The 17,928-nt window shown below is 46.5% G+C and overlaps 1 protein-coding gene across 2 annotated transcripts in view; it reads left to right on the top strand.

Moving 5' to 3' along the window:
- Window positions 1-17,928, top strand: part of BICRA (BRD4 interacting chromatin remodeling complex associated protein) — a 173,119-nt gene that overhangs the window by 140,291 nt on the left and 14,900 nt on the right. For both annotated transcript variants that reach the window (XM_082263385.1, XM_082263384.1), the window contains 4 exons: window positions 5,654-5,757; window positions 5,888-6,013; window positions 15,119-15,180; window positions 17,106-17,254. In XM_082263385.1, coding sequence (XP_082119511.1) covers window positions 5,654-5,757; window positions 5,888-6,013; window positions 15,119-15,180; window positions 17,106-17,254 — 441 coding nt within the window. The remainder of the gene's footprint in view (window positions 1-5,653; window positions 5,758-5,887; window positions 6,014-15,118; window positions 15,181-17,105; window positions 17,255-17,928) is intronic.

Here is a 17,928-nt window from a genome sequence, read left to right as displayed (position 1 = left end):
TGGGTTCCCCCTGGTGACTCATGGAGTCTTTGGAGCACAATTCCCCACCTGATCCCCTCTCTGAGGCTGTGGTGTCCTCCGGGTCCCATCCATCTATCGATGCACTGACAGCAGTCTGGAGTCCTTGTTGTCTCGGGTGGGGGTGGCTTTTGGGTGAGAGCCTCCAGCCTACCTCTGCCTCAACTGTCTCATCAGATCCTGAATCTGATTCAGCCGTTGTGGACGTTGGTCACCCTGCTGGGTCTGCGACCACGCGCCCGGTATCCTCAGATAGTGAGGAGGATTCCTCCACTTCTGCAACCGCGTTCGAAAATGCGCTGGTGGACGCACTAAATGTAGCTGTGCGTGAGACCTTAAAGATGGAGGACGCAGCTGAAGTTGCGGCAGAGGCGCAGGTTCTCTTTGGCATTCACAAGCCATCCAGAGGGGAAAAGGTGTTCCCTTTCCCCTCCTCTATTTTGACAGAATTGTCACTAAATAGTGGGGACGAATAAAGTGTCCCCCTGGGGCCCCTAAGCGATTTTGCTAGGCAATTCCCCTATGAGGAGTCCCTTCCTAAGAAGTGGACTGTTCAAACCATAGTGGACCCTCTGGTTTCCAGATTAAATAGGGCAACCATGATTCCGGTTGAAGAGTCCCTGGCCTTTAAGGACCCAGCTGACAGGAAGGTGGAGGCTGTGGCCCACAATATGTACACCCTGGCTGGTTCAGCACTGAAGCCGATATTCACCATTGCCCTGGTGTTGCAGACTCTGACCGAATGGGCTAGGCTTTTTTGCTGTGACCAGGAGGGGGGAGTAGCTCCCCCATCCCTTTGCTGAGATGGCTAACCAGCTGATCCAGGGGCTGCAGTTTATCTGTGGTGTCTTTGGATGCGGCTCCCCTAGTGGTTATTCTCTCTGTTTCGGCAGTGGTCCTTCGGCGTATCTTTTGGCTCAAATGCTGGTCTGCGGACCAGACTTCTAAAAAGGCCTTGACTGATCTTTGCAGGAGATCGCCTGTTTGGAGCTACCCTGGATGACATTATTAAAGGTCTCGCGGAGGGGAAGAGTACCCTTCATCCCAGGCTACTAAAGCAAGGACCCTCGTCGAAGACATGGGCCCTCCTTCTTGGCTCATAAGAAGTTTTTTCGTCCCTCAGGGTCGACTGACAAGGGATCGGAGCCCTTCGGGGCCTCCTCTAGATAATCCAAGTAAACTTGGTCTGGCAAGTCCAGAGCGGGTTTCTCCAGACCTGTGGATAAGGCCCCGTCAGCAACGTGCCTCCTCAACCGTATCTGGGGTGGGGGGCGTTTTTGCTGGTTCCCGGACCTGTGGACTCCCCTTGTACAAGTCAGGTGGGTCCCCAAGGTCATTTGGTTCGGCTACAAGATCGAGTTTCGTTCTTACCCTCTGGAAAGGTTCTTCCTTTCAATGTGTGACTGTCCACGGTACGCTTACAGGCTCTTTTTGGGGCGGTGCAAGACCTTTTACTTTAAAGGGTAATGGTCCCAGTTAAGATTTCAGAACCTTTTTCATGGGTTTTAGTCAAACCTGTTTACAGTCCCCAGGAAGGAAGGCAAGGTGCGTTCGATTCTGGACTTCTAGGCGCTGAACTGCTTTGTGTGGGTGCTGAAGTTCAGAATGGAGTCCATTCGCAGGGTGGTGGCTTCCCTGCATCAGGGGGATTTTTCTTGCCACCATCGACATCAAGGACGCTTACCTTCACATTCCAATATGTGTTGGTCTCCAGCGCTTCCTCTGCTTTGCCGTGGGAGAGGAGCGTTAGTTTGCAACGTTACCCTTTGGTCTCGCCTCTGCACCTCGGGTCTTCACGAAAGTATTGGCCCTGGTACTTGCATTGTTACACCAATGGAGGATTGCAGTACTGGCATATTTGGGCGACCTCCTTCTGTGAACTGAGTCTTCCACTACGCTGGACTAATCTGTCCAGCAGATAGTAATCCCTCTGGACTTTGCATGCGGTTGCTGGGCTTGATGGGGTCTACCTTTTGAGGCGATTCGGTTTGCACAGTTCCATATGAGGTCCCTGCAAGGGAGATTCTGGCCAAATGGGACAAAAATCCGCAGTATCTGGACAATCGGATCCTGCTGACCTTGGGTATAAAAGAGTCCCTGACATGGTGGCTTCGTGCTTTGGCTGCGCAAATCCTTCATCCCCCTGTATTGGACAGTGGTCACCACGAATGCCATCTTGTCCAGCTGGGGAGGCATTCTCTGCAACATTTCTGCTCAGGAAGTCTGGACACTGGAAGAGTCCAGACTACCGATCAATGTCTTGGTACTCCGAGCGATCAGACTGTGCCTGGAAAATTTGAAGGATCGTCTTCAGGGATGTCCAAAGCGCATTCAATCGGACAAAGCCACATCCAGGGCTTATGTCAATCACCAAGGGGGGTGGCCGGCGTTCTAAGGTGGGCAGAACGGTTAGTTCCAGACCGCTCTGCCGTACACATTCCCGGGGGATGGAAAACTGCCAGGCGGATTACCTCAGTCAGCAGGCATTGGACCAAGGGGAGTGGTCCCTTCATCATCTGGAGGGGTTTCATCAGTTGTGTCTCTGGTGGGACATCCCCATGGTTGATCTGTTGCCGTCCCAGCTCAACAGAAAGGTGCAGAGCTTTGTGGTCTCGGGATCCTCTGGCGGATTCCAGGACTGTGCTGTCGGCCCTGTGGGGTCAGTATCGTCTGATTTATGCCTTCCCTCCTCTCAAGCTTCTGCCAAAACTTCTACACAGGATTGAGGCAGAAGGCATTCTGGTCATCTTTGTGGCCCGGGACTGGCCTCGCTGGGCTTGGTACATCGATCTGGTGCAGCTGGTCGCCGACGTCCCTTGAAAGCTTCCTCTCAGGAAGCATCTGCTGTCCCAAGGACCAATCTTCCATCCTGGTTTACAGACACTGGCTTTTACGGCTTGGCTGTTGAACGCCAGGTGCTGATGGATAGAGTACAAAGAGCAAATGACTCCTGGGCTTGATGGGTGGCCTTGCGGCTGGTATCCTGAAAATGCGATTCAGGTCAAATTGTAGTAAATTCAAGCTGTGCTGCCACTCTCAACGGGTCGTGGTAACCCAAAGCAGATACTGGAAAAGAGAAATGGACAGAGGGCGCACCAGCCTAGCGCATTATCTTTAAAACAATTTATTGTAATAGACATATATACACATTATACTCACAAAACGATTATGAAACACGGGCAATAAGCAATGAGGGACCACCAGGGGTCTTCACTGGGCATCCTCAGCTGCCGCAGGCCGTGGAAGGATGTAGACCTCCAAAAAACTCTTACGCGTTTCGGGGTGTTCCCCCTTCATCAGAGAGCTCTGATGAAGGGGGAACACCCCGAAACGCGTAAGCGTTTTTTTGGAGGTCTACATCCACCTCCTGCGGCAGCTGAGGATGCCAATTGGAGACCCCTGGTGGTCCCTCATTGCTTATTGCCCGTGTTTCATAATCGTTTTGTGAGTATAATGTGTATATATATTACAATAAATTTGTTTTAAAGATAATGCGCTAGGCTGGTGCGCCCTCTGTCCATTTCTCTTTTCCAGTAGCTGGTGGATAGAGGTTTTTTCCGAGTCGGTGATTCCAACGATTTTAAAAGCTAGGATATCTACTTCTAGGTAGATCTACCATTGTACATAGAAGACGTACCTTGCATGGTGTGAGTCTCTTGGGGTTCATCCTCGCTCTTTTTTCAGTGGCTTGGATCTTGACCTTCCTTCAACGGGGGGTTGAGCAGAAACTGGCCCTGAGTACTATCAAGGGTCAGTTGTCGGCCTTAGCTGTCTTCTTTCAACGGCCCTTGGCCACATACTCCTTGGTGCATACTTTTCTTCAGGGAGTTAGGCACTTTACCCCTCCAGTGCGATCTCTGTTGCCGCCTTGGGAACCTCAATTTGGTGCTCTCAGTTCTCCATAAGGTAGGGGCTTTCACCTCTGCATGCAGGGTGTCGGAATTTGCTCATTACCTGTCGTTCACCTTACTTGGTTCACAGTGATAAGGTGGTTCTTCGTCCCTGTTTGTCGTTGCTTCCTCAGGTTTTCTCAGATTTTCATTTGAATGAAGACATTGTGTTTCCTTCCCTGTGTCCCAGACCAACACATCGGAAGGAAATTCCTTTGCATGCCTTGGATGTGTGTGTCTGGGTGATTAGGGTGTACCTGGCAGCTACGGAGTCTTTTAGGAAATCAGACTCGCTATTTGTGCTTATGGATGGGCCTCAGAAAGGGTTGTCCGCTTCCTCTGTGACCATTTCCAGATGGATCAGACAGACAGTGATTCAGGCCTATTCCATCAAGGGTCAGGTTCCTCCTTTCCCTGTCAACTCTACTCGGGCGCTCAGTGCCTCCTGGGCTTTTCGTCATCAGGCGTCACTGACGCAGGTTTGCAAGGCAGCCACCTGGTCATTGGTGCACACTTTCACAAAGTTCTATAAAGTGGATGTGTTGGCATCTGCGGATGCTTCCTTTGGCCGCAAGGCTTTGCAGGCTGCTGTTTAGAGGACCTGGTCCTCTTTGAAGGGTGTATTGTTTTTTCAGGTGAGTTCCAGTTGTTTTGGTTGAGCTCCTGTTTACCTGGTTGGCTAAAGTAAGCCTTGGGAATTTATTTTTTGCAGTTCCCACCCCTCATGTTTAACACTGCTTTGGGACATCCCAATGGTTAAGAAGATCAGGAGCTGTGTCAGTCAATGAACGAAAGAGAAAATGGGATTTTTGACTTACTGTAAAATCCATTTCTCTGATGTTCATTGATGGACACAGCACCCACCCCTCTGTGGAGTTGTAATTCTTCTGACACTGCTTGTAACAAAAGTACCTATAGCAGAGAGAGGGAGTATACCCCCTGGGACTGTTGGACTGCTCATAGGTGTAGCCAGACTTTTTTTCTGCCTAGTGTCCTAGTCTTGTAGGGGGCAGTATAACCCAATGGTTAACAAGATCAGGAGCTGTGTCCGCCAATGAACATCAGAGAAATGGATTTTACACTAAGACAAAAATCAGATTTTTCTGCACTTTGCTGTAGGTCTACAGTAGTTTCAATTTGCTGCCCTACTATTTGGGCTTTCACCAAGGCGCTGGCCCCAATATTAGCCCTGCTATGTTCTGGTTGCATCCCTATTGTTTGCTATTTAGATGGCCTCCTGTTGATGGAACACTTGGTACAGACTTTATCGGACATTTAATTTAATCATTCAGACGTTGCTAGGATTGGATACATCCTGAACCTTCAAAAATAAATGTGTTTTTTCCTGTGTCCCTCAATAGACCGGAAAGAAAACTGTATTTATTTACTTACCATAAAATCCTTTTCTTGGAGTCCATTGAGAGACACTCGTCCCCACCCATCTGTGTGTTTGATCATGCTCTCGCTACTGCTTTGTTGTAAAACTGAGGCCTGCTGGTAAGTAGGAAGAGTAATCCTGAGCTGGCCTACATCAAATCTTTGATTTGCCAGTATCTGATCCTTCTGTAGGTAACCGTATAACCCATAGGTAAAGACTTCTTGTGCCCCTTAATGGACTCCAAGAAAAAGATTTTACAGTTAGTACAACATTCTTATTTTGATTCCTTCTTATCCTATACTGTGCATAGTTATATATAAGAGCCTGCGTGCTGCAAGACTTATGTTTTTTCTGGGATTGTCTACAGGTGCTGCTCCTGGACCCCAAGATGCGTCTGTTTTTCCCAACACGACTGTGAAAACGTCTGTGGTACAGGGGAAACCTGTCACTTCTGTTCCTGTGCAGACCCAGGTGAGGACCTGTACTGACTACACAATCCTGATACCAGAAGAATGTTTACCTAATGGGGAATGTGAAAACATAGAGAAAAAGAAGTGTACACCTAAAGGATACATCTTTGTTATGGTTTATTCCAATTCAGGCTAAAACCGGAGTGATCAGCTCAGTGCCTACTATCAGCCTGGGAAAGGGCTCCTTGCAAATCCAAGTTGTTGGCAAAGGCATCTCTCAGATTGTACCGGCTGCCCAGGTCCAAAACCAGCCGCAGGTATGTACCTCATCAATACTGGATGTCTTACTTGCTTTTACATCCCTCCATCGTATAGGCTGAAACCAAATAAGTAAAACAAAACCAAAGAAAATTCCCAGGTCACTTACCAGCCAGCCAGCAACCAACTGAATTATCCTGCCTTACCGTTTGCGTTAAGAATAAGGGCTTAGTTTGCACATATTTGTAAATACATGCGTAAGCTGAAGAGCCACTTCACAGCACTCCAGCATTACAGTGCATCCAGAAAGTATTCACAGCGCTTCACTTTTTTTCACATTTTATTATGTTACAGCCTTGTTCCAAAATGGATTAAATGTATTTTCTCTTTTGTTCATTGACAGGCACAGCTACTTATCATCTTGACCATTAGGTTATACTGCCCCCTACAGGAGTAGGACACTAGGCATGATAAAGCTTGACTACGCCTATGGGGCAGTGACCCAAGGGGTATACTCCCACTCTCAGCTATAGGCACTTTTTCTCTGCCCAGTCAGCAGTAAGGACCTAGTTCCTTGCTGGGATCTCTAGTCCTGGCAATTTTTTCCTTTTAAATTGAACTTTTTCCTATCTTTGTTTTGTTCCTGTGAGAATCTAGAATCCTCTGCTGGACTGGGCGACAGACTGGATAATCTAGATCCGGAGGGTCCCCCCAGTCTGGCCAGCGAGTGTGCACTGGACTCCACTTTGTGCTTGGTCGGCCAAGACATAGCCCCACTGGACGGGGGCTGGCCTGTGAGTTAAACGTCTCGCAAGGGCTCATACGACCGGGTCTCGGCCTGAGTCGCAGCATTCCTCCTGGCCGACAGCCCCCCATTCCAATGGAGCGGTGGCCTGTCAGGAGCGGTGCCCATCCTGTTCTTGATATGGTAAGTAGCTGTTCTTCCTCCTCCCCTGGAGGGTTTTGAGGAGGACGTGGGCCCCTCCCTGGGTTGATGGGACCCTTGGGTTCCCCTCCTTTCCCCCAGCCCCTCTAAAATTTGGGTTGTCACTGTGGGTCTTCTGACCCCTCTGCCTTTCCTCCCTGGGTGAGGTTATGAGCTGGCCTTTGCCACAGGCTCTTAAGGGGGGCTTGTTAGAGTTGCTGCTGACCGGGTTTTTTTCTGGTGCGCAATGAGGAGTTGAGCGAGGTTTAGCATCCACGGGTCCGGCCCTCACGTGGCCGGATCTGGCCAAAAATTTAGGCCGTGGCTTTGCAGGCCTACTGGTCAGGAGCTTTGTGGGGCGGCTCCAGTGAGGGTGGCTGAAGATGCCCAAAGGGTACCCTCCCTTTGGGCATCTTCTTTTACCTCTGCTGCCCCTGGATGGTCGGCTCCGCTGGGGCTCGTGCCCAAGCGGCTAGGCGTCCACAAAAATTTAGGCCGTGACCTGCAGCCTACTAGGCCATGCGGTCGGGTGCCTCCTTTGGAGGATGGCCACATTGAGGTTAGCCAAAGCCCCCTCTCTTTTGAGCGTCAGCCTGACTGGGATCAGTGCACTTGTGGCTAGGCCTCCACAAAAATTTAAGCTGCGGTCAACTAGGCCATGCGTCTAGCTTGGTGCCTGCTTTGGAAGGGGTGGCGCTGTGAGGGCGGTTAATTTTTTTGATGGCAGCCATACCGCCATTATGGTGTAGGGCAACTGCCCCTTTTTAGCGCTGCGGGACCATCAGGGTACCCAGCCATCGTGCCCACGTCACGGTGGGCAGCCCCCTTTTAAGGGGGCTTTTTCCTCTTATGCGGGCCTCTATGGAGGGGCTCGAAGGACGACCCCCTTGTTTTTTTGCGGGGTCCAGTAGGTGGTCCTTTCGTGGGCCCTTGGTCAGCGTCCTCTTTGCGGGATCGCGGTTGCCGGCCCTCCCCTGATTGTTATGTCTTCCGGGTGAGCTTAGTATATAGCGTCCCCTGCCTCATCTGTCTCATCAGATCCTGAATCTGTTTCAGCCGCCGCAGACACGTGTCACCCTACTGGGTCTGTGTCTATACACCCTGAGTGCTCAGATAGTAAGGATGATTCCTCTGCTTCTCTAGTCATGCATGGAAAGGCGCTGGTGGATGCACGGATTGTGTCAGTGCGTGAAACTTGAAAAAAAAAAAAAAAAAGGTTGCAGCTGGTGCTGCATTGGAGGCGCTGTTCCCTTTTGATACCCACAGGCCCTCCAAAGTGGAGAGGGTGTTCTCCCTTTCAGCTTACTTCGACAATATTGTCTCAAAACAGTGGGGTTGTTCAAAATGTACTCTTGTGGTCCCTAAGCGTTTTGCTATGAGGTATCCTTATGAGAATTCCCTGCTTAAAAAGTGGATGGTCCCACCTGTAGCAGACTTGCCAGTTTCCAGGTGGAATAAAGCTACCTTAATTCCGGTTGAGGAGTCCCCGGCCTTTAAAGATCCGGCTGAAAGGACTGGCGGAGGCTCTGGCCCACCATATGTTCACTGTGGCTGGTTCGGCACTTAGGCTAGTATTTACTATTGCCCTGGTGTCGCAAATTCAACCGAGTGGGCTAAATATTTATGCCGGGAACTGGAGGTGAAGCAACTTCCCCCTGCCTTTGCGGAACTGGCAGATCAGTTGGTCCAGGGACTACAGTTTATCTGTGATGTCTCTTTGGATGCGGCTTCATTGATTCTAGGCTGTCTGTATTAGCAGTGGTCTTTCAGCGTATGATTTGGCTGAAACACGCTGGTCTGCGGACCAGACTTTTAAGAAGGCCTTATCTAATCCCCCCCCCCCCCCCTGTAGAAGATAGCATTTTTGGAGCTTCATTGGATGACATCATTAAGGGTCTCACAGGGGGAACAGTACTCTTCTTCCACTGGCTACCAAGGGCAAGGAGCTTTGTCATAGGCGTGGGCCATTTTTCTCGGCTCATAAGAGCCCTTTTTGTCCCTCAGGGTCTCAAGACAAGGGATCAAAGCCCTTCAGGGCCTCCACCGGAGGTTCCAAGAGGACCTGGTCTGGCAAGCCACGAGCAGGCTCTTCCAGACCTGCGCATAGGGCTTTCTCTGCATGAAGGGTACAGACGATCCGAATGGAGTCCATTCGTACGGTAGTGGCGTCCCTACATCAGGGGGATTTTCTCACTTCTATTGACATCAAGTACGCCTACCTTCACTTTCCAGTATGTCGGTCATCAGTGCTTCCTCTGCTTTGCCATGGGCAAGGAGCATTATCAGTTTTTGGCCTTACCCTTTGGTCCCGCCTCGGGTCTTCACAAACGTGTTGGCCCCGGTGCTAGCATTGTTGCATCAGCGGAGGATCGCGGTACTAGGGTACCTGGACGATCTTCTGCGAGCGGAGCCTCTGACTGCTCTGATGGACAACTTAAAGGTTACTCTGCGAACTCTGAGGGAGTTTGATTGGATTCTGAATATTCAGAAGTCTGCTCTGGTCCCGTCCACAAATCTGGACTATCTGGGTCTGACTCTGGACTGGGCCTCAGGCAGAGTGTTTCTTCCTCTGGAAATTCAGCTTCTGTTGTCCAGCAGACGATCATCCCTCCGGGCTTGCATGCAGATGCTGTGTCTGATGGTGTCTACCTTCGAGGCGATTCCATTTTGCACAGTTCCACGCGAGATCTCTGGAAAAAGAGATTCTGGTGAAATGGGACAATAATCCACGGTGTCTAGAGGTGACTTTGCTCTCCAGCACTTCAACAAAATCCTTTCTCCCCCTGTACTGGACAGTTATCACCATGGATGCCAGGGAGGTATCCTCGGCACAGATTGTGCGCAGGGGGGTCTGGACTCTGGAAGACTCCTGACTGCTGTTTAATGTACTGGCACTCCGAGCGATCAGACTTTGTCTGGATCATTGCACAATTTGTCTTCAAGGGTGTCCGGTACGACTTTAATCAGACAATGCCGCGGCAGTGGTCTTTCAATCACCAAGGGGGCACAAGAAGTGTCCTGGCGGCTTGGGAAGTAGCCGGCATTCTAAGGTGGGCATACGGATTTGTTCCAGCCCTCTCTGCTGTATACATTTCAAAGAAGGTAAAGAGGTTTGTGGCACATTCTCTGGAGCCTCTGGCCGATGCCACAGACGCATTCTAGAGGCTCCACACTGGCCTCGCCAGTCTTGGTACGCCAATCTGGCACAGCTGGTTGCCGATGCTCCTTGGAGACTTCCTCCCAGGGAGCGTCTGCTTTCCCAAGGGCCAATCTTCCATCTTGCTTTATAGTTGCTGGCTTTACCAGCTTGGCTGTTGAAAGCCAGGTGCTGAAGGATAGAGGTTTGTTAGAATTGGGGATTCCTTGGTGATTCCTACGCTGTTAAAGTCTAGAAATTCTACCTCCTGGGAAGATTTACCATTGTACTTGGAAGACGTACATTGCATTATGTAAGTCTCTTGGGGTTCCCCCTTTTTCTTCCAACGAGGGGTTGAGCAGCGCCTGGCCTTGGGTATCATAAGGGTCAGGTTTCGGCTTTGGCGGTTCTCTTTCAACGTCCATTGGCCACACATTCCTTGCTGGGTACCTTTTATCCAGGGAATTCGAAATTTGGCTCCTCCAGTGCGGTCTCCATTGCTGCTGTAGGGGACCTCAATTTGGTTGTCAATTCTCCAGAAGCCTCCCTTTGAAAATATTAGGGAGGTTCCCCTACTTACGTTGTCCCAGAAGGTGGCCTTTTTTGGTGCCTATTACTGCTGCACGCAGGGTTTCGGAGCTGGCGGCATTGTCTTGTCGTTCACCTTACTTGGTGACTTAGAGATAAGGTATTTCTTCATCCCTGTGCATCATTTCTTCCAAAGGTCGTCTCTGATTTCCATTTGAATGTAGACATTGTGTCGCCTTTCCTATGCCCAAGGCCTAAACATCCTAAGGAAATTGCCTTGCATTCCCTGGATGTGGTTTGGGCAATCAGAGTGTACCTGGCAGCTACGGAGTCTTTTAGGAAGTCAGACTCACTATTTGTACTCGCGGATCAAGCTCAGAAAGGGTTTGCTGCTTCTGCTGTGACCATTTCCAGATGGATCAGACAGACAGCGATTCAGGCATATTCCATTAGGGGTCAGTCGGGTTCCTTCTTTCCCTGTTTGGGCGCACTCTACTCTGTCGCTTAGTGCCTCCTGGTCCTTCCGTCATCAGGTGTCAGTGCTGCAGGTTTGCAAGGCGGCCACCTGGTCATCTATGCATACTTTCACAAAGTTTTATAAGGTGGATGTGTTGGCATCTGCGGATGCTTCTTTTGGCCGCAAAATTTTGCAGGGTGCTGTTTAGAGGACCTGGTCCTCTTTGAGGGTGTATTGTTTTTTTTTTTTTAGGTGAGCTCCAGTTGTTTATGGATGAGCGTCACGTTACCAGGTTGGCTACGGCTTAGCCTTGGGATTTTTTTTCTTGCTTTTTCCACTGCTCTTGTTTGACACTGCTTTGGGATGTCCCAATGGTCAAGAAGATAAGGAGCTGTGTCCGTCAATGAACAAAAGAGAAAATGGGATTTTTGACTTACCGTAAAATCCATTTTCTCTGATGTTCATTGATGGACACAGCACCCATCCCTCTATGGAGTTGGCTTTTTTCTGACACTGCTTGTAACAAAACTGAGTGTCTATAGCTGAGAGTGGGAGTATACCCCCTGGGACTCCCCATATGCGTAGTCAAGCTTTTTCCTGCCTAGTGTCCTACTTCTGTAGGGGGCAGTATAAGCCAACGGTCAAGAAGATAAGGAGCTGTGTCCGTCAATGTACATCGGAGAAATGGATTTTCCGGAATGTCAAAAATCCAATTTTTTTCTTCAAAATTCTACGAACAATAATGACAGCGTGAAAAAAGTTTAAAATCTGCAAATTTTTAAAAAAATGAAAAAAATCCCATGTACATAAGTATTCAGAGCCTTTGCTAAATACTTTGTTGAAGCACCTTTGGCACCAATTACAGCCTCAGGTCTTTTTGAGTGTGATGCTACAAGCTTGGCTCACCTATTTTAGGCAGTTTCTCCCCTTTTTCTTTGCAGGACCTCTAAAGCTCCATCAGTTTGGATGGGGAACGTCGGTGCACAGCCATTTTCAGATCTCTCCAGAGATGTTTAATCTGGTTCAAGTCAGGGCTCTGGCTTGGCCACTCAAATACATTCACAGATTTGTCCAGTAGCTACCCTTTGTTATCTTGGCTGTGCTTAGGGTCATTGTCCTGTTGGAAGATGAACCTTCGCCCCAGTCTGAGGTCCAGAACGCTCTGGAGCAGGTTTTCATCAAGGTCTGTACATTGCTGCTTTCATCTTTCCCTAGATCCTGACCAGTCTCCCAGTTCCTGCCCGCTGATAACATTCCCACAGCATGATGCTGCCACCACCATGCTTCACTGTAGGGATGGTATTGGCCAAGTGATGAGCTGTGCCTGGTTTCCTCCAGACATGACGCTTGTCATTAGGGCCAAAGAGTTCAATCTTTGTTTCACCAGACCATAGAATTTTGTTTCTCATGGTCTGAGTGTCATTCATGTGCCTTTTGGCAAACTCCAGACAGGCTGTCATGTGCCTTTTTACTAAGGAGTGGCTTCTGTCTTGCCACTCTATCATACAGGCCTCATTGGTGGAGTGCTGCGGAGTTGGTTGTTCTTCTGGAAGGTTCCCCCTCCACAGAGAAATGCTGGAACTCTGTTAGAGGGTTCTTGGTCACCTCCCTAAGAACCTTCTCCCCCGATCTCTCATTTTAGCTGGGTGGCCCGCTCTAGGAAGAGTCCTGGTGGTTCCAAACTTCTTCCATTTATGGATGATGGAGACCACCATACTCATTGGGACCTTCAATGCTGCAGACATTTTCTGTACCCTTCCCCAGATCTGTGCCTCAATACAATCCTGTCTCAGAGGTCTACAGACAATTCCTTGGACTTCATGGCATGGTTTGTTCTCTGACATGTACTGTTACCTGTGGGATCTTGTATAGACAGGTGTGTGCCTTTTTCAAATCAGGTCCAATCAACTGAATTCACCACAAGTGGACAATCAAGTTGTAGAAACATCTCAAGGATGATCAGTGGAAACAAAATGCACCTAAACTCAATTTTGAGTGTCATGACAAGGGTTGTGAATACTTGTGTACATGTTTTTTTTTAAGTTTTTTATTTTTAATAAATTTGCAAATATTTCAAACAAACTTCTTTCACGTTGTCATCATGGGGTGTTGTTTGTAGAATTTTGAGGAAAATAATGAATGTATTCAATTTTATAATAAGGCTGTAACATAACAAAATGTGAAAAAAGTGAAGCGCTGTGAATACTTTGCACTGTATCTGCAGTCCTAATGCAATAGAGCAGGGGTTCTTTACCTGGGGTCAATGGACCCTTAAGTGGTCCATGGATGGATTTCAGGGGACCCATGAGGGTCATTTTAAAAAAAAAATTAATAAAAAAATTTACATTCACTATACAGCCCTCCCTCTTTTCCCAATGGTTTCTCATTGAAAGAAGTTAAAGGTAACACGCCCTGCCACTGCTTATTGTGACGACTGCTCTCTTGACTCTCTCTCTTTGATCTCTTGATTAGTCATTGGCCTTTTTTTTACATTTTAAATGTATATCCTCATTCTTTGCACAACTGCCATCTTGTGCTACTCCATAAAAGCAAGTGCTAATTCTCATTTACTTTTTCAATCTTTGCATATGACCCTATATGTATGAGGCAATCAAATTTCAATATAATACATATATTCATTGCATGCAAAGTTGTGTTTATGGGAATATTTCTGGTCACGGGGATCCATAGCTTACATCCGATTAAAGGGGTCCATGGCTCAAAGGTTAAGAACCGCTGTTCTAGAGGAAGCAGAAACCATGTGGAACAGCTGCTGTAAAAATTCTTTAGTGATGTTTATTTCTTGGGTTCTTGAATTAATAATTTCCAGCAGTGTTAATTTTGGCAGCAAATTTCAATTTAGTTTTAGGACTAAAATGGCATTTTAGTTTTAGTCCCATTTTAGTCTTCTGCAAGTGTTTTAGTTTTAGTCGTATTTAGTCGACTAAAACTCCAGTACATTTTAGTCGACTAAAACTCCAGTACATTTTAGTCGACTAAAACTCCAGTACATTTTAGTAGACTAAAACTCCAGTACATTTTAGTCGACTAAAACTCCAGTACATTTTAGTCGACTAAAACTCCAGTACATTTTAGTAGACTAAAACTCCAGTACATTTTAGTCGACTAAAACTCCAGTACATTTTAGTCGACTAAAACTCCAGTACATTTTAGTCGACTAAAACTCCAGTACATTTTAGTCATCTATAATCTAATGGGTGTAGTTCAATTATAATTTGTAATGCATTATTTAAGCATTTCTCTACAATTTCCAAACTCATTATATACTACTGCTGGTCCTGGAGTGAAAAATCTAATATGTTATTATTTATGGTATTAAGCTTTGAGCATGCACCAGTGTTAATTTTGGCAGCAAATTTCGATTTAGTTTTAGTTATAGTTTTTTGACTAAAATGCCATTTTAGTTTTAGTCGTATTTTAGTCGACTAAAATTGTGTTTAATTTTGTCGACGAAAACGTTTTAGTCTGTTTTAGTCGACGAAATTAACACTGATTTCCAGTCTTTAAAACAATGCAATATTAATTAAAGAAGGTTGTGAATCTGCATTCATATTCATTGACAGATTTGCTGATCATGCTTACAGGAGGCCTCCTACACCTAGCTATATTGTTGGCAATGAATCCACAGGTGGGCTTCTTGAACAATAAAGAATACGTTGTCTGTAGAATACACGGCTTGACTAAATTATCCTTCCCCTTTGTCAAGCCACCTCTACTGTAAATCACTTTCTTTACTGTAATGAGCCCCCAGTTTTTCTATCCTTGCCTTAGAGGTCAAAGAGGGCTTCACTTCTGGAAGAAGAGTTTTAAATGAGCAATCATAAAAGATTGGCTCGGGTCTGTGACTGGAGCACAGGCTCCAAATGCCAGTCATATATAATGGGAGTTCAAATTAGGGCTGAGATGGTAATGGAGTATACGGTACTTTTAACAATCGAGAACAGAAACATTGAGAACCCCTGACTTACAATTTAGGAACTCTGAACTGCTGCTGAAATGTTTCTTGGAGTGGGATAGATATATTTTTGTCTTCTGTAAAGCTGGTGTTCTCAAGCAATTACTCATTTGTCATGTCTTCTATTTTGTTCTGCTTTTAGTTTGATAGTAAGTTTGGAACGTTGAAAAAACATCAAACACTACAGCCAAGCAAAGAAGCCTGGTGAGCATACCTTGTATTTTTATGCAGAGCACTTAAGAGATGTCTGCAGCATGTTCATCTTTGTAGACTGTGCCCGTGTGCTTTTTTTTATTTTTTGCTGTTTCTATTTTGTGCAGCAGAGGGCGCCAACAAGCTTCTCACATGTAGGACAAAATAGGCCAGGGTGAATAGAGGTGTTTAAATGGACTATTCTCTTTATTCTATTATAGGAAAACCCATGTTTAAAAAAAAAAAATATATATATATATATATATATATATATATATATATATATAAAACATTTTTTAACACTACTTTAAGCAGCCCCAGAAGGTTTTACACCCTTAATGACCAGGCCATTTTTTGCGATTCGGCACTGCGTTGCTTTAACTGACAATTGCGCAGTTGTGCAACACTGTACCCAAATACGGTTTTTCGTTTTTACCCTATAAACAAAAAGAGCGTCAATTTTGAAAAAAAAAAAACACCAATATTTTCTACTTTCTGCTTTAAAACATTCCCAATAAAAAACATTTAAAAAAATGAATTTATCAGTTTAGGACAAATTGTAGTCTGCTACATATTTTTGGTAAAAATAAATCCCAAAAAGCGTATAATAATTGGCTTGCGCAAAAGTTATAGCGTTTACAAACTACGGGATAGATTTATGGATTTTTAATTTTTTTTTTAATTTTTTTATTAGTAATGGCGATCAGCGATTTTTATCGGGACTGTGACATTGTGGTGGACAAATCTGACACTAAGTGACACTTTTTGGGGACCAGTGACATGCACTGTTACTGTATAAATGACACTGGCAGGGAAGGGGTTAACACTAGGGGTGATCAAGGGGTTAAATGTGTTCCCTATTTGTGCTTTCTAACTGTGTGGGGATGGATTGAACAGAGGCAGAGAGAAATCTTTGATTCAGCTTAGCTGAATCACACAATCTTTCCCTGCCTCTCTGACAGGAAAGCTGTCTTGCATTGTTTACATTCCAGACGGCTCTCCTGTCAGTATTGCCGAAGATTACGGGAGCCCGGCAGAGATAGAGCCCACTCCTCCCACAGTCTGCATCCCGCTGTGACTAATTACAACAGGAGTGCGGCTCCGATGGCGAGTGCTGCCGAAACCGCATGCACATAATCAACGTAGATCTACGTGATTATGCGCAGCCAAGCCACCCTGCCGCAGTAAATCTGCATAGGGCAGTCGGCAAGTGGTTAAAGGTATTAGTCTAGTATTGCTTTGCCATTGCTTTGGAACCCCTCAATTATGTGCTTCCCTAAACAATGTGTGTAATATCTAGTAGACTGGACTCCTAGATGACATTTGATATGGTAATTACCTGTCAGATGACATTAACTACTTGATGTCCGTGCTATAGCCGAATGATGGCTACAGCGTGGACCTGAATTGCCAGGAGGACGTACAATGACGTCCTCTCGGCAATGAGCGGCCTGCGCGCTCCCTGCGGAGCATGCCCGGCTCGCTCTGTGCTCTGAGAAAAAACCAATGATCGCGGGCTGCTGTCAGAGGGACATCGGTCCGAAGAGGAGAGGTATTATTTGTGCCCCCAGTGCCACCCACCAGCACCACCTGCCAGTGCCCACCAGCGCCACCTGCCAGTGCCCACCAGCGCCACCTGCCAGTGCCCACTAGTGCCACTTATTCAAAGTGCGACAGCACTGAAAGCTGAAAATTGGCCTGGGCAGGAGGGAGGTTTAAGTGCCCTGTAGGCAAGTGGTTAAATAATTATCACCCGTTGGTATCACTGACCATTGGACAAGCAAATGACAAGGGGAACTGTCAAGCTGACATAAAATAGCACTTATGGCGTAAGGGTATGAATAACCAGACTGGCTGAAAAGAATTTAAAATCTTTTATGTAAAATTTTCCATTTATTGTTTATTATGCCCATTATAACACCTTGTGGTTTTTACAGCTTCCTAGAGCAGCTACATAAACATCAGGGTTCGGTCCTGCACCCAGATTACAAGACACCCTTCCACTCATTTGAAGATGCCCTGCACAGACTTCTCCCTTATCATGTGTACCAGGGTCTGCTGCCCAATTCGCATGACCTAAGAAAAGGTAGGACCCTTTTTTTTTTTATATCTTCTGTCTGAGTGCATACTACATTTATAACTGCATATATCTTATGTCGTCCTCATTAGTTCTGTGAGCTGCCTAAATAAAAAAATGCTAAAAAGATAATATTTTGTTGCCAGTAGCAACTTATCAGAGTCCTTGTTTCATTTTCTGGTCCCAGACTGTAGGAATAAAACTGGAAGATGATTGGTTTGTTACCTTTTTTTGTACCCTTTTTATTTACAACGCAAATAGACAAAAACGTTCCCAGCACACTTACCAGTTAGCTTGCAAAAAACAAATTGACCTTGTCTAACAATTCGCGTAAAAACAGAGGTTTTAGTTGCACACTTTTGCAAGTATACGTGTAAGCCAGAGTGCCTACGCCGTCTTGACTCCAAACTTGAGCATATATAGCAGTGGATAAATTGGGAACAGGTTTGCCTGGAAGGAGCTTGCTTCTCCTTAATGGCACAGGGACACATTGGACACCCAGCAAGAGCATAGTGTCCTATGTGTTCCCACGCCAAATCCAGCGAACAAGCTGTACAAAAAGATGGCAACCACCCCAATTTATAACTAACTTTTGCAGTAAGGTCAACGTGGAAGGGCAACGCACATCACAGACAGACAAGAAATTTCCCAGCTCATTTAGCAGCCAGCATATAAAAAACAAA

The sequence above is a fragment of the Pelophylax lessonae genome (genome assembly GCF_965119305.1).
Source record: "Pelophylax lessonae genome assembly, chromosome: 7".
NCBI classification, from domain to species: Eukaryota; Metazoa; Chordata; class Amphibia; order Anura; family Ranidae; genus Pelophylax; species Pelophylax lessonae.
Note: the sequence above shows the minus strand (reverse complement) of the source record. Positions and strands in the feature narration are given on the sequence as shown.